Below are 17,490 nucleotides of genomic sequence, written 5' to 3'. Positions count from 1 at the left end.
TATTTTTATTTTTATTTTTATTTAAGTTATATGATATTGACCATCAAAATGTAATGATATGAAAAAGACGATTATCTTGAAAACATAATTTCAATCATGTTGATAAAAATTACGTTCAATTCATTTCCAAAATTATGCCATCTTAGGATAATAAAATAAGTTTTAATTAATCTAAACATTTGATTTACTTATAAAAATGTGTTATAAAATAACTACTTTATTTAGATATATTTTTTTATTTTTAGAAATTAATTTAAGAATTATTTACTTTTGATGTTACTCTTAACCACTTCTTAAGAATTATTCTCATGTATGATGTTGAATTTTTTAATACATAAAATAATGAATAAAATGTCTTGTTTGACTGTTGGATAATTTCAGTTGAGTCCTAACCATTCTAGAGTGGGTATCTTACCATCTTCCATTAATTACTATATTGAAAAGTATTTTCAAAACAATCCTAAAAATCAGATTTTGAGAACAAATTTTTAAAACCGTTTATTAATGTTTTATAAAACAAAATTCTATTTGATAATTTTAAATATCATTACTTTGTTTCCTATGTTTTTAAATATGTTAAAGTAATTTTACTACTTTATTTTTAATTATTTTTATATTTGTATAATTATTTTTAAAACAATATTTAAAAAATAAGTTAAAACAAATAAATATATATATATTATTTTTTTTATTAAGAAAAAATTTTATTTTATGTTTTTTTGTTGTCAAATATATTTTTCTAATTTTTTTTCTAAATAATAAAAGACTGATTTCCAAAACAATTATTAAGTAAGAGGTTAATTTAATTCGGATAAGCTATTCCGGAAAGATTTTTCCTAAGTATTGGAGTAAGGGTTTGACTATTCTTCTTAGGCTAAAAATTTTACATAATTTCACCTAGGGTTTATCTACAAATTCAATGGACTAATTATTTCAAATTATATATGTTTTAAAATAATTAATGAATTTAGTACAAATTCACATTTGATTTAAAATTCATTTTCTCTAGTGAAAAAAATTGGAACAACAATTATCTACTTTACTTTGTTTTTAAGTATTGTTTCTAAAGAACAGCAAAATGGCAGCATGTCTAAATAGGTTTTTATTATTTACTAAAAAAAATTCAAGGATTTTTTTTAAATAAAAATAATTAATTATTTTAAGCTACAAATAATATGATAGTTTTTTTTAAATAAAAATTATTTTGAACTATATGTATGCATATTATTAGTAATTTATTTTTTATTTTATCATTTTTTATCCTCATTCTTATGTAACATTGAAATGAAAACAAATTACTATTCTTGTTTTATATTTCTATATGGGTCCAAATATAAGAATTAAAATCACCAAAATCATTTATATAAGGGAAAATAAGAGTAAAAATAAAACATTTATTCGCATATACCAAATATAACCTAAAATATTTGACATAGTGTAAAAATATGATATTTTTGTATATTCTTTAAGCTATGTTTGGTTCTCATCAAATGTGAGGGAAATAAAATAGAGAAAAAAAAACGGATTTAAAATCAATAATTTATTTTTATATATTTATTTAAATTTATTTTACTTTTTTTTCATTATATAAAAATTAAATAATTTTAAAGTATATAAATTTTTAACTAATTTCAATTATATATACATATATTTATTTATTTTTCACCCTAAACATTGGAAACCATTTTCTTTTTAACATCTTTTTTCTTTTCATAATGATTTATAGTACCAAAGATAGGATAAGGTATGGGGACTTTTAGGCTATTTCAACTCAATGAGATTTAAAACTTGTCGTGTTAAGTTCCCTTTAACAAACTTTAGCACTTTTGTCCTCATTGGCTAAGTGATATTTAATTCCTTATTAATCCACTACAACGGGGTGAGTCAATGTTAAGAAATGTGTCTACTAAAAGCATCAACAAGTTGATTTTTACTAGTTGAAATAAAATATTATAGGAAATCGTGTGGGGAACATGAAGAAACAGTAGGCGTGCAATGTGGATGGGTTCATTTAATCCGCTAATCCTATCCGAATCCAACCTATCTTTGAGTGAGTTGACACAATTGTTTTTAATATTTAATTTGAATTTTGATTAAATTTTTATAATATTTTACGATATGATCTTATATAATAATATTTTTTAAATATCAAATTATAATATATATATATATATATAGTTTTTAGAGAGATACATAAATTTATTTATTTATTTATTATTATTATAAAATGTTATCATAATTACTATTCAATATTTAATAAAAAAGTTCTAAAAAATATTATTAATGGATTTTGAATCATTCATATCACCCAATTAATTATAATCCCAATAATTCAAATTTAATTTGAATTTTAAAAAACAAGGTTGAATTAAACTTGATTTGAGTATTTTGAGTTAGTGGCTCTTCTTTTCATGGTCGTCCAATATCGACCATCCACAAAAATTTTAAAAAACAAAGTTGAATTAAACTTGATTTGAGTATTTTGAGTTAGTGGCTCTTCTCTTTCATGATCGTCCAAATGTCGACCATTCACGTACGGAGATTCAAACATGTACCAATTTCAGATTCTTTTAAATAAAAAAATAAATAAAAATGAATAATGATGAGATGGAAACAAGTGAGTAATGTGGAGTGCAACTAAAGGGTTGAATGGGTAGGTTTTGAATTAATCATCAAATTAAATACTATTATGACTTTTTGGGTGGTCCTTGTTTATCGATAACAATCAATCTTATAGATATAAATAAAATTAATCAATAATCACACAAAAAAATAAAACTTTTATTATAAATTCTAATTATAAGAAAATAGTATAATCCATTAATTATAAAAAAAAAAATGGATACATAATTTTAGTTGATAGTGTCAATAACTATCATCATTTTTCACATCTTACAACCTCGAAACCGAAGTTTTATGATAAGATATTTAACTTTGTTGAAATTAAAAGTTCAAATTTGAATCAATCGAATCTAAATTTGGTGAAGTAAAAGGTTATATTGAGATTTATAAGAACTAAAGAAAATAAGTTTCATCTAGTTAATAAGAAAGTAACAAAATTTCAACTTGGCATTTTTCTAAGTGCGTAAAGCTTATGACGTGGCGGCAGCGAAACTAAACAGTGGGGGTGTGAAGTGGGTTAGGTGAGCGGTAAGCTCACCAGCATTTTTTTTTGTTTGTTTGTTTGTTTTCTTCCTCACCATAAATGAGAACGCTCGCCTTCACACGTCAACTCCAATTTTGGAGTTGGTTGAAGCGAAAAATCTAATCTTCTCACGATTTTGAATTAAATTCACAGTACCGTATCAAAATCTGACAAAACACCATAATACCATTTTTCTAAAAATAGAAACTTACCCACATAATATGTATATTTCTCTGTGACCAAATGTGTACATTCCACACCACCCTCAATACATAATTTACCCAAAAAAGAAACTACGCTACTTCCACGATTCTACCCAAAAAAAAAAAACTCATTGCGATCACAGCCGTTGAATCCAACCCAATCTGAGCCGCCAAAACTGGTTCTATCTACGGACAAGAAAGTTGTTGTCTTTTAACCAGAGTATTCAAGAGCCAGTTCCACTTTACACGTGTCGTCTTCTGAGCCGGCCATCTCTTCCTTCTCTCTCACCACGGCACGCGCCTTCTGCACCTTCGGAAGCGGCTCCAAGCCCAGTGTCAGCTCCAGCTCCACGTCGCTCCCATCACGCGTCGGCTTCACTAGCGAAGCCTCCACAGTCTCCACCGACATGCTGTCTGCTTCTCCGCTCTCGCGGCTTCCTGGATGACTCACTCTCGAGTCACGACTCAGCTCGCTCTTATAGCACCGGCTTAGGATAACCCCAGCCGATTCGTCGAACTCCGCAGCCGACTCCACTCTGGCCCTGGGCTTCCCACTCGAGCGCTTGAACCGCCCCCTGCTCTTAACCTTGTGAAGCTCGTGAGAAGAGCCAGCAGAGTTCTCATCCTTTGACACGTGCCGAATATCTCCTGCTTTCAACGGCGGGCTCATGCTGCTGACGGCCGACTCAGCCGAAATCTGCATGATCGGAGCGCCGCTGAGCACTGCTTCCACCGCCGACTGACAAAGTTGCCAGCTTCCCGACCACAGAAGCCCGGCCGAGCCGTATATCGGATTCACGATCCTCCCACAAGCCTCGTACAGCAATGATCTGAATATAGCTGCAAAACCAAAAACAAGAAAATTAACCAGGTTTCAGAAAGAAAACTTTTGAAAACGAAAACAAAAAAATTCAAAATCAAACGGAAGTAGAGGACTGACCAGGGCGGAGGTGTTCGGGGCCAGCATTGATAAGGTTGATGAGGCCAGCGCGGCCGTAAAATTTGGCGAGGAAGACGGTGGCATTGGCTTGAAAATCGGGGTTTTTGATCCACTGAAGGCAAGGTCTAAGAGTGCAGCTATCATTACAGCCTTTGCGAAGGACTCGACAGCCATTACAACTCATCCGCATGGCTGGGGTGTTTGGAAAGGAGGAAAAAAGGGCGAGAAAATGGGGAAAAGGGGGAGGAGAAAGAGTGAGGGGATGGAAGAGGAGATGTGGGGGGATATTTAAGTGAGGGAGGGCGTGGGTTTGAGGGCGCAAGTGGATTGGGAAAGAGAAGGAGGTGAGAAAATTGTAAATTTGTGTTTGATGGGAAACTGCTTGTATTTATTGCCAAATTCTCTCATTGCCCCTCTTTTGTCTGCCTCCGGTTTTCAACCTTTCCCTCTCTGCTTTCCCCTTTTTCTATTCCTGCTTCCGCCACCCCCATCCTTCGTTATTCCTTTTCTCTCTTACTGCGGCCAGAGAAAGACGGTCAGTTACGTAAAAAGAATCTAATCTAAATCCCACACAAGCAACCACGTCCTTGGTTGATTCTGATGGACGGACGTTGATCAAGGTTACTGCGGTCTTTTCAATCCCCCAAACAACGAGGCCAAGATTGTAATTAAAGGGAATCTCAGGGTCAACAGTATCTTCGACGCCATGCATATTGCTCCAAAACTACATGCAGCATGAACACGACACGTGTAAAGCCTTACAGAGCTCAGAGTGCTGACTAGTCGCCACATAGTGGCTCACACCTTGAGAATAGAGGCATCCTCGCACGCGCCACGTTTACACGCGCCAAACACGGCGATTCATCCCAGTCGGGTGAGTCATCAGCCCACGTGAGAAGTCACACTTAACTGGGGTATGATTGGAGGGCAGGAGTGGAGGGCGCGTTGGGTAGGAATAAGAATTGGGGAGCGTGGAAAACGCCGCCCTAAGTTTCCACTCCCGGTTTTGTGGAATCCGTACACTGGTTTTAAATCGTGACTGTGGGCGCCCTTTGGACTGGGCCTCTGGTTTTGGTGTCCATGCTTATCCTATAAGCGTGGAGCCGACGTTTCCCTTTTCCAATAATTTAAGCCCCTTTTCTAATAATTAAACAAAACCACCACCCTTTAACATTAATTTATTCAATTAAAAAACCAATACCTTTGGATTCATTAATTATTACCTAATATTCAAATTAAATATTAATCATTCCATTAAAGACCAATAAATTTGGAATAATTTAAATCACACGAATAAAGTCTACCGCCCATCATTATTTTATTTATTTAAAATATAAAAGTAAAAAAAAAAATTAAGAATTAAGTTGTCATCATTATAGAAAATTTTTTTCTCCGTCACCATACTAGAGAATAATAAGGCCACGATTTTTTTTTGGAGATGGATTGTTTGACAGAGGCGGAGTCGGTCTGTGGCAATAATAATTATTCGGCGGAATATGAAGAAGTTTGACTCAATTCTTATTCAATATTTTTAATTACAAATTTTATGTTGCAATAAAACAAATATTTTATTTTGGAAACGTTTAAAATATTCGATCTCAAGTGCTTGAAAACTCGTAAACTTTACTAACTAAAAAAACTATAGATAATTAGGGCTAGTGATATTTGCAATTTGGAAATCTTAGGGAGTATTTACTCACATGATTTAAAAATAGTTTCTAAAAATTCATAACATTGTTATATCGTTATTCTCTATAAATAGTTTTTAGAGAATAAATAAAAATTATTTTCACCAAATTTTTAAAAAATATAGGTTCGCTTGGTATTGTTTTTTTAAAACTTATTTTTAAATTTTAATTTTTATCTTTTAACTTAAAATCAATTTTTAAAAAACATGGTTAAACATACCTTTATTTATCTCGGCTTATTATTTTAAAATATTTTTAATTTTAAGTTATTATTTTGTCAATAAAACCATGCTCAACGTATTTAGTGATTTAAATTAATAATTAAATTATCAAAATAATTTACCAAATACATTACACTTGTTATTCAATGTTGGATTGTTTGGTTTATTTTGTTAATAGTTTGCAACACCTATAAAACGTGAGATGGAAATCCATGTGTAAACAAGAATTTCAAAAAGCGTAAGTTCCATATTAGTTTAAATGAGAAGTATGTTTTTATATTTGCCTCATCTAACATCTTTTTCTCATTTAAAAAATAAAAAATTTAAAAATCAAATCAATTCAACGGGAATAAGAAGTGGAAATCAACATCTCATTCATTTGATCTTTTATTCCATACTTGGATGGGTGATAGAAATAAAATTAAAAGTGATTCTAATGGAAATGAAATTTTATGAAGAAGGTATTTTGATTCCGTAACATATTTTTAAATATTAAAAAATTAAAGACTTTTTTGAATAAGTTATTTTTTAAAACAATTTTTTTTTTTGTAATACTAAATTCAATTTTATATAATATAATTTTAATTTAATTAACATCTTATTAAAAATAAAACAATTTTTAATCAATAGATTCAAAATATTCAAAATAAATCATTTTTAATAAAATATTAATATTAATACTATAATAAAGTCATAAATTATATTTTTTTATATAAATATTATAAAAATAAAGGTATTAACATTAATTGATTTATTTTGTTAAAAATAAATAATAATAGTTTTTAATGCCATTTTGTAGACCCCCTTTTTTTTTAACCCAAGTTTTTTTTTTCTTTCTTCTCTTTTTATTTTTTTTGCCACCCGAGGGGAGCTGGTAGCACCTTGGACGAGTGGGGGACCGACTTCCATGAAGCTTCATGCATGCGACTCATAGCCTTGGACGTGACCACCTCGCCATTGTGGTGGTTGAAGTTTCAAAGGATGACGGTTGGAGCAACAAAGCGGGTAGCGACTTGCGAGGGAAGAAAGAAACATGGGAGGAGTGAAAAGCTTAAAAGGGAGCAAGAGAGGTTGAAGAGGGGTTCGGAGGAAAATTTAAGAGAGCTTGAGAGGGAACCAGTGAAGAGCCTTAGAGAGAAACTGAAGAAGAAGTAGGGGAGGAGCTCGTCAGTTTGTGTTCTATCCTGTTTTCTGATGATTTTTGGGTTCATTTGCTGATTGGTGTGGATGTTAAGGGCCACTTGTTTGCTTTGCTATACCTGCCTTTTATGTGCGTGCTCTGTTAGGGCCTCATGTTTTGATATCTTTATTTCTCTTTGGAAAATACTTAATGTATTAATCTTTCCCTGAATTTGATAAATAGAAATCCTACTGTTGCTTCATGAGATTTTTCCATCTATATCCAGCTCATTGATCATCAGGAAATGGAACTAAATGTAGCATAATTTCTTTCTCTTGTACATGTTTTGTTTTTCTTCATTTTACCTTCTGTTTTTAGCATTTTTTGGAGTGTTGGTATCATGTTCAGTTTGGCCATCTGGATTTGGGGTGTTTTTGAGAGAGATCAGCATTAGAGTCTTTGGGAGACATTGCTCCTATTGTATATTTGGTAAGCTGAAGGTTATCTATCTAAGGAAGGCTTGAAGGAGTGGCCTGAGTTGTCATCATTGGCTGCATCTCAACAACTAGTTGGTTCACTGAATATGTCCAGGGCTGATTTCAGAATGGCTTCCCAACAACATGGATCATTTTCCAGAGTTGGACCATACCCTGCATGCGTGAAACGCTATTTTCGCATGGCCACCTTAGATCCTATGTTTTCCATTTCCCACTGAACACACCTCCTGCCCACCGAACCCATTTCCCCTACACCACATATCCTCCATGCCCACCTTTAAACCCACTTCTCTCTCTAAATCTTCACATACCCATTTTCTCCATTTATCTCACCCCTTGTAGTAGCTCCCTTCACCATCAAACCATCACCAAACCACCACTTGCACCACCACCAAGCCACCCACGGATAGAGAAAAGAGAGGGAGAGATTTGAGAGAGAGAGAAATGACACCAATGTTGCAGAGCTCTCAGCCATGGGTGGAATAATATCGTCCAAAGCAAGTGAAGGGTGTAGCTCACTAGGACGAGGTGGTTCGAGTGCTTACCAGCGCTCTTGAGACCACAAACTGCCCACGCATGCTATTCTATGGGTCGTCCGGTACCAACAAAATCACCACTGCACTTGCCATTACTCATCAACTTTTTGGGTTTATTCTTATTAGAGGTTTTGGTGGGGAGGAGGGGGGAGAGAGAGAGAGAGAGAAAGAGAGAGAGAGAAAGAAGAAAGTTTGAAGATGATTGGACACTAATGCAATGAAGGAAATATATACTAGAGAAAATATCACTAAATTCAATATTTTATATTTTTGAACCACTGTGAGTTGGTGGAAGATATTTTTAAGAATCATACACTAGAACTTCCTGGTTAAACTTGATGGACCAAAAATGATATCTATAAAAGGAGAATCTTAATAAGAGAAACTAATTCTTGCAATTCATGTTGTTGGTGAGTTTGCAATTATGCTCAAAGTTGAAATTCCAAGGGAAGTTAGTGGAAGAAAAAAAAACAAAGGTTATTCAATTTTTAAGGGGCACACCCATGGTTATTGATAGTGACAACATGAGAGAGGCTAATTAATTTGTTAGAAAGTACCAATGACCATGTGTATGCCAAATAAACATTTATTAAGACTGACGTTTCTTTTTTTAATTTCTTTTTGCCTTGCTTTGATGTCTAACTATACTTGTGTGTTTCTAGTTTGTCGTATATCCATTTAAATGTTTTTTCAAAATTTCGATTTCTAAATTTAATTTTCAATTTTTCAAAATTCCATTTTTCATGTTTATTTATTTAATCATTATTATTTTCATTGTTATTATTATTTCATTTATTTTTAAAATTCCATCTTTAAATAATCCTTCAAAATTCCAATTTCCAAATTTAATTCATAATTTCCAAAATTCTAGTTTTCACATTTATTTATTTAATCATTATTATTATTATTCTATTTATTTATTTATTTATTTTTAAAATTTCATCTTTAAATAACTTTTCAAAATTCCAATTCCCAATTTTCAAAATTCCAATTTTTACATTTATTTATTTAATCATTGTTATTTTCGTTATTATTATTATTCTATTTATTTATTTATTTATTTATAAAATTTCATCTTTAAATAATTTTTCAAAATTCCGATTTCCAAATTTGATTCCCAATTTCCAAAATTCAAATTTTCACATTTATTTATTTAATCATTATTATTTTTATTATTATTATTCTATTTATTTATTTATTTTTAAGATTCCATCTTTAAATAATTTTTAGAAAATTCCAATTTTCTAATTTAATTTCCAATTTTCAAAATTCCAATTTTCACATTTATTTATTTATTATTATTATTACTTTATTACTTTATTTATTTTTAAATACCATCTTCAAATAATTTCCTAAACTCCAATTCTCAAATAATTTTCAAAATCCCAATTTCTTTCAAATTTAATTTCCAAAATTCTAATTCTTAAACTTAATCTTCAAAACTTCAATTTTCAAATAATTTTCAAATTTCCAATTTCTTTCAAATTTAATTCCCAAAATTCCAATTCTTAAATTTAATTTTCAAAACGCCAATTTTCAAATAATTTTTTAGTTTTCAATTTTCGAATAAATTTCAAAACTTTAGTTTTCTTTCAAATAATTTTGATTTCACTCCATTTTTCAAATATTTCTTTAATCCTACCACTCTTCATCTTTCCTTGAGGTTCAGGGTCACTAAAAATCCCATTTTTAATAAATTTGCTGACTTTTTCTTTCAGGCAAGCACCTTCATAAATTTTTCTTTGATTTTAAAATACTTTTTTTGTTCCTCTTGATTTTTAAATAAGCAATAATGAATTTTTTTTTTCATAATTCCAAAATAATGGAATTTGTGAAACTAATTCATGCAAGATAAATTGGGCTTTGGTGGGGGTCCTACAGATAAGTTTTCTCTCTTGATTATCAGCTATTGTGCTTAATGAATATTGTTTGATCTTTGTCTTACTCTTTGATATGAATGTGATAATTTTATACTTAAACTAACCTTGTTTCTATGATAGCGCACTATTAATTGTTGTTAAGGTACAATCTCATTTCCATTTTGCTTATTCTCATACATGATTCACTTTATTGTTTCATTATTTCACTGATATTTATTGATTTCCTTATCAATTGCCACATTTGCCTCACCTTATTTAGTATAGACTCGTTTTTAGGGACTTAGAGGGGTGTTACGGTCTTTACCGCACCTTCTCGATAAATAACATGACCCTCAAACTCGTATTTGGTTTTTCAGACTGTCTTTTCCAAATAAGGAGTCACAAGGTTTTCTTTCTTATTTTGTTTACCCTTTAAAAATAAAATAAAAATAAGTGGCGACTTCAAGTCATTTTTGAACAATAAATCATTTTTCAAATAAAAAGTGAGTTCGCCAATGAGTAGAAGTGCATGAGCCGAAATGTGGGGTTCATATATTTATAAAATTTTATAAATATTATAAAAATATGGATATTATCTTATAAAAGCATAATTAATTGTTAAAAATAAAGAAAAATCATTCAAAATTAATAATTGTTAATATTATTTTATTTTAAATGTATATAAAAACAAAGACAATTTAATTTTTTAAGGTATCGATGAATCAGATTTTTCATTATATGGATACATTTATTAATTAATTATGAATATTGTCTTTTAAATTATTTTATTTAATCTATAATTAATTAATCAATATAAAATATCACGTGACTTAAAATTCATTTTTTTTAAAGAAAAAAAAAATCTATTTTATTTTGTTTTTAAAAATTATTTTAAAGAATAACAACCAAATAGTGATATCAAATTTTAAAAACAATTTTGTTTGTAAATTATGTGCCCAAATAAGATTTTATTATTTAGCAAAAAAAAAAATCTCAACAAATTTTTTTAAATGAAAATAAAAAATTATTTAAAATCATATATACAAATATTATTGACAAATTATTTTTATTTTTTTTTCATTTTTATTCCTATTTTTACTTAACATTTGAATGAAAACAAATTATCATTACTACCTCACATTTCTATATGCATCCAAATACAAGAGTTGAACCACTAAATTCATTCATATTTAAGAGGAAATATTAATAGAAACAAAATATTTATTTTCATTTCTCATTCTTGCATACCAAACACTCCCTTATATTAACCATTGATTGAATGCAAAAAATAATTTTTAAATGTTCAATTCAGATAATTGTATGATTTGTTTTAATCAAACACAAAACATTTGTTTTTTTTTCAAGATTTAAACAAATTTTATATATAAAAAAATAATAATGAATTTTAAAACTCAATTTTACTTTTTTTTTTAAAGTAAAAGTTTCACTACTTAAATAAAAGGTAATTTTATTTATAAAAAATAAAAAAAGAAGTAAATAATAATGGTAAAATTATTGTTCTTCATAAAAGTGCTAAATGGGATTTTAGAGAAGCTTTAAAACAAAATATAAATAATTGAAAAATACAAACTTGTGCATTTGGTAATGATTTTAAAAAGTGTTTTTAGTTTTTTTAATACATGAAAAATAAAATATTTCAAGTGTAAGAAAGCTTAAAAACATTTTATAAAATTACTACCAAATATACCCCCAAGTCATTAATAAAAAAGATTTTAGAAATTAGAGTAACATTTACATGTCATTTATTTTGATGGCATGTAAAATGACACGTCAAATATTTTTTTAATTTATAAAATATATGAAAATGAGGGCATTTTAGGTATTATATTTAATGAAATAAAATGTATTGTAATATTTTTTGGATTCAAAAAGTGAAAAACAGGACATATTTTCATATTAGGAAAATGGGAATTAATGTCTATATTTTTTTTAAAAAAAATGAAGACGTGATAAAAAAATCAATATACATAAATTTTAATTATTTATGATACATGTACATATAATAAAGTATAATTATCTAATTTAATTTAAATAATTATATATTTAGTTAGTATCAATTGCTTAGGGCTTATTTGACAATTATTTTAGCACATTTGACAATCAAAATTGATAACACAAAATATGATGTTTTCAGAAAACATATTTTAATTTTTAATTTTTATGTTTTTACTTTTTACTTGTTTTCTTATAGATGTTTTAAAAATAATTATGCAAATATATAGAAGGATTAAAAAATAATTATGCAAACTTATAGAAGGATTAAAAATAAAACACTAGATATAAATATTATTTTAAAAATAGGTTAAAAATATTTAATAATTTTAAACAAAATCTTGTTTTATAAAATATTAGAGAACAATACTAAAAAATTATTCTCAAAAACTATTTTTGAGAACTATTTTCGAAAACGGTTATTGAATTCCAAACCCTATGCTAACCTAAATCCTAAAAAGGTTACACAAGGTTTTGAAAAATAGTTGTGGAGAACTATTTTTGGTTTTTTTTGTAAATAAATGGCTATTTGGGAATTTGAGAAATATTCTTAATCCATTTTTTCATATTTTTAAATATTTTTAAAAAATAAATTTTATCTGTAATATTTTATTTTGGATTATTCTCAATATTTGTTTAATTATATTTTAAAATATTTGTAAGAAAATATGTGAAAATAATAAAATAGATTATTAGAAAATAAATTTTATGAATAGGGAACGATTTTTTTTTAATTTATTTTTTTAATTATCAGGTATGTCTACCAAACTGTTTTAAAAAACAACGGTAAAACAGGGCCTAGTGTTTTTGTAATCACATTATGTTCTCATTTCTGTAATTCTCAACCCTTATACTACCGCATTATTTGAGCAGGCCTGGCCCAACCTGTTGATAGTGTGAGGGACTGGGCCCATAATCAACTCCTCTAGCCCAAACCAAGCCCTTATATATCAAATTAGGAGAGGTGAGTGTTGCGAGAGCTGAGGGAGGACAGGAGAAATGGGGAGAAAGAAGGGAACCGTGGAGTTCGATGAATCGCCGCCGGACGGGTACGATCCGGAGAATCCGTACAAGGATCCGGTGGTGTATTTCGATATGAGAGAGTATCAGGTGAGGGAGAAGTGGATTGACATAGAGAAAGCCAAGATCTTGAGAGAGAAGCTTAAGTGGTGTTACCGCATCGAAGGTGTCAACCACCTCCAGAAGTGCCGCCACCTTGTTCAGCAGTACCTCGACGCCACCCGTGGTATCGGTTGGGGCAAGGACGGCCGTCACCCGTCCCTCCACGGTTCGCCCCTTAATTCTCTGTTTGGTTTCCATGGACATGAAAATTTTTGTTTGTTTCTATTTCCATTCGTTCCGCCAGCTGTTTGATTTTGTCTTTTGATTTTATGGAGCAGGTCCTAAAGTTGAAGCCGAGTCGGAATGAGCCACCCTGCGTGGATTGTTCAAGGTATTGGAAATTTCTTGGTATCATAATCTGTCGTTAGTTCGTAATCGTTGATTGGTACTTCTTTTGCTTGTTTGTTGAAAATGCATATGAACTATTTTTTTCTTTTTCTCTGTCAAACGAATACTACAGATTCGGTTAGTTTTGATTATTATTTTCTCAGCTCTAGATGCTTAGTTACAATTATTTGTATAATTATGATCGTTGTGGCATTACATGGTCCTAAAATTGTAGGGATAGTATACAGATAAGTGGATTAGTGACTCCAAATGTTATGATTAGTTTAGATGATTGGATCCTGATCATAGTGTTAGCTTCTTAAGGTGGCTTGCACCTGTCACCAACAACTTGAAGACATGTATATTTGTTTAATATCATTTATGGTAGTTTAAACTACTATAGAATGAGCAAGCAGTGGTAGAGTAGTTTGGAATGGAGCACATTATAATGGTTGGAATATGATATCATGTTGTGCAATGCTGTGGAACGTTGTAGAGTTGTTGAAAAAGTTGGGAATAACAGGAGTTTATTTAGTTATACAGAATTATTTAGATTTCCAATTTTATTGGGATGTGAGACCAAATAAAGTTTATTTGAAAGGATTGTCTTTGATGTTGTATTCTTGAGTACTGTCCCATGTGGTGCTTTGGTATCTCATAGGTTAATTCATTTATTAGTGTAAGCAACCCCCTTGTATTCAAGTGTGTGCTTTGGCTAGGGTTTGCAGTTAGCTTGAATTCTTGTGTGCCTTACAGGGTTGAGCAATAAAATTGGGTGTTTTGAGTGGTTGACATTCTTAAAAGTGTTATACAAGTCTATTAGGATAGACCACTTAGCATCCTTGATTGAAAGACTGTTTTTTCATCCTCTCCCTCATTCAACTTTATAGTCTTTTCCTCACTTTTCCTTGCCCTTTTTATTGAAAGGTAATAATAATATTAGTGAGAAAAAGAGAAAGAAGCAAGGTCTTGTACCAGCAAGGTATACATATACACAGTCACACCTGTAGCTCAAGGAAAGACCATCTACAAAGTGCAAAACATTAGGATTTCAAATCTTCCAAGATTACTGTCCATAAAACCAAAATATCACAATAGTTCATTCAGTCTACGACCAGAGAGGAAAGGTTCTTGTTCTAAGCTATTATGATTTGGGTTACAATGTGTATCATTTAAACTTTGTGATAGTAGATAAATAGAGAGATAAATATTGGGGGGAGGATTCGAACTCAAGACCTCTAGTTAACCCAAACCTTTATGCCATGTTGAGTTACCAACTTTCTTAAAAGCCCAAGCTTTTAGGATTTGGACCCATAATGTATATCATGCTCTAACACTTCACTTAAAAGCTCTTTTATTTCACTCATTCTACATGCAAGACAAAGCAGAAAAGAGGCTGCTGCTTTCCAATATTGGAGTTCCTTTTTCATAACCATGAACTAAGTCAACCAATCACCTTCCAGTTCCTCTCGGAATTCCATTATTGGGTTTATATACCTAAGCCTAGTGCAAATGTGAATTGCTAAATTTCAATGATAGGATGGTGAAGAATAGCATGCTTTTCTGAATTTTCCTTACCACTTGCATATTCAAAATCCAGGACAAATTTTCCATGTCTACTCATCAAATGATCCATAGCTAAGACATCATCCCTATCAGTTGTCACACAAAAAAGGCAACTTTTATGGGTGCAAAATATTCCCATGCAGCCTTCATCAAAAAGTCCTCATTATCTGATGCTTGCCTCATTTGGAGAATTTGACCATTAAAAACCATTTCTATTATCCCCAAACCAACTTGGCCTCCTATTATCATCCGCTTGAGAACCAGAAACTTGACTGTTACCCCTTTCATCCTGGTTGAGAATGGGGAGGTGTGGTTTTATGTTTGAGGGTGTTGATTTGGTAGGGCTTTAAAAATTTTCATGATCAGAAACCTTGGGCAACTCAGGCCTCTTAAAATAGCATTCTTTGTATGGAGAAAATTTTGACTATTGACCAGGCTATGCACTAAGCACTGGCATTTCTAAGTTGCTTGGATTGCATCCATTGGAAACTTCTTGAAAACCAAAAACCAATTTGTTTACTGCAGGCAAGCTATTAAATTGGTTTTTGAAAAACCAGTTTTCTCATCGTCCCAAAAATAATAATAATAATAATAATAAATCACATTTACCCAGATCATATTGCAGCTTTGTTCAAGAGAAAAAAAGGGAAAAGAAGAAAAGAAGGGGGGGCGGGGGGGTGGTAAGATGAAAGCACTTGTTTTTATTTTTTATTTTCAATTAGAAACAAACATTTTATTGCCATGTAATATGTAACTACAAAGAAAGATGAGGGATCCTTCTCTAATCACACAATCCTCTATATAAATATGATCAAAAGTAAGAATAATTGTCTATTCTAGAAAGCAAATGTAATGATACAATTGAAAGCAATTACAATTGCAAAATTAATAATCCCTGAAATCAAATGGTTGGCTCCTCGTTTTTTGAACTTATCCGCCATGGGATTACTTGAGTGAGGAATCCAAGTACTCAAGTTCCTAATTCTAAAGCAATATAAAAAATTTGGTAAAACTATTCGTCAAACTTCCATGAGCCGCCTCCTTTCTTATTCAGCTAAAATAGGATGACAACTGAATCTCTCTTTATTAGAAGATTGGATAAATCCTGAGATTTGGTTAGCTTTAAGCCTTTCAACAAAGCATCTTTGCCTCCATGGCAATTCCAACTCCAGCATGTTTAGAGAATGCTCTAACTACTGTTCCATGATGATTCATGAACATTAATTCAATTTGTAGTGGTCTTGGGTAACCTAAGAAACACTTATCAAAATTCAACTTGACACAATGCAGTGTAGGAAGTCCATATATAGAGTTTCTCCTCAACCAATAGGTTCCTATCTAACAATATAGTGCTCAATGGGATGCCAATGAGTGTTGCATTAGTTGAGGCCTAGAGAGGAGGAAAAATAGATTAAATCCCACATTGTCTCCAAAGTCCTCCATTTGTCCTAAAAAATCCTTACATTTCTCTCCTGCTATGTAGTCCAAATTAATGTGAGACTAGCAGCATCACACCACAATGACTTCTCTAAAGGGTGATTTCCAAAACTGCTTGTGCTTTCCTCATTAGGGAAATTGGGTTTAACAAAAAAAAAAAACCCCTTTTAATGATTCAGGAGGCTTTTGCATGATTATCACTTCTTTTTTCTTCACTTATCTACAATTCTGTTATTTTTAATCAATTAGCAAAGAGATCTATTATAAAAAAGCTGGACAAGTTGATTTCTGAATACGCAAGGAATTTGTTAAATTTGTTGATATCAATCTTTATCCATATTTTGACTGATGAAAGAACATAAATTAGTTGTGCTTTCTTTCTGCAGGTGACTGAAATGGCCATCTGATAATTGCTTAAAGCAGAGGGATATTGGAACCTGCCTATTTATCAGTTTAGTTTCTTTGCTGTTAATTGTCTTATGCTTCAATGGTTTTCCCCTCATTCTTGTTATATCCAGATGCCGGATGTTATTGGCTTTGGTTTGGATATTAGATCTTTTTGCTTGTTAGCATCCAGAAACTGATAATGATTTGAACCAAGGCAATGAATCCAAAGATATCCTTCTATGAAATAAGTTACAGCTTGTGATTTGTTCCTTGTTGATAATGAATGGCATCTTTTATGCAATGTTTGTTTTCTAATAAATGCATTGGTGGACATGATTGTGTCAGAATTGTCAAAGTACTGTTTTTGTTTTATTTTATTATTTGTTTATTTATTCTGAAACTCGGTCAATTGATAGTTTGACTTTGTTC

The 17,490-nt window shown here is 30.8% G+C and overlaps 2 protein-coding genes across 3 annotated transcripts; one reads left to right on the top strand and one right to left on the bottom strand.

The window, feature by feature from the left end:
• Positions 1 to 3,307: 3,307 nt before the first annotated feature.
• Positions 3,308 to 4,649, bottom strand: LOC117934383 (LOB domain-containing protein 41-like). The gene is made up of 2 exons (XM_034856035.1): positions 4,289 to 4,649; positions 3,308 to 4,188 (listed from the first exon to the last, which is right to left on the bottom strand). Exons 1-2 carry the CDS (start codon positions 4,476 to 4,478, stop codon positions 3,560 to 3,562), a joined length of 819 nt encoding a protein of 272 aa, XP_034711926.1. The 5' UTR covers positions 4,479 to 4,649; the 3' UTR covers positions 3,308 to 3,559.
• An 8,551-nt stretch (positions 4,650 to 13,200) lies between these two features.
• On the top strand, positions 13,201 to 17,362 carry LOC117905159 (NADH dehydrogenase [ubiquinone] 1 beta subcomplex subunit 10-B-like). 2 transcript variants are annotated; one of them, XM_034818079.1, is made up of 3 exons: positions 13,201 to 13,510; positions 13,623 to 13,675; positions 17,061 to 17,362. In XM_034818079.1, exons 1-2 carry the CDS (start codon positions 13,222 to 13,224, stop codon positions 13,649 to 13,651), a joined length of 318 nt encoding a protein of 105 aa, XP_034673970.1. In that variant the 5' UTR covers positions 13,201 to 13,221; the 3' UTR covers positions 13,652 to 13,675; positions 17,061 to 17,362. The 2 variants fall into 2 exon arrangements, with proteins under 2 accessions (XP_034673970.1, XP_034673971.1); XM_034818080.1 differs by having other exon boundaries at positions 17,042 to 17,362.
• Positions 17,363 to 17,490: the final 128 nt, after the last annotated feature.

Source organism: Vitis riparia, chromosome 17 (genome assembly GCF_004353265.1).
Source record: "Vitis riparia cultivar Riparia Gloire de Montpellier isolate 1030 chromosome 17, EGFV_Vit.rip_1.0, whole genome shotgun sequence".
Classification (NCBI taxonomy): Eukaryota; Viridiplantae; Streptophyta; class Magnoliopsida; order Vitales; family Vitaceae; genus Vitis; species Vitis riparia.
The sequence above is the reverse complement of the archived record's forward strand: the minus strand, read 5'-3'. Positions and strand labels throughout refer to the sequence as shown.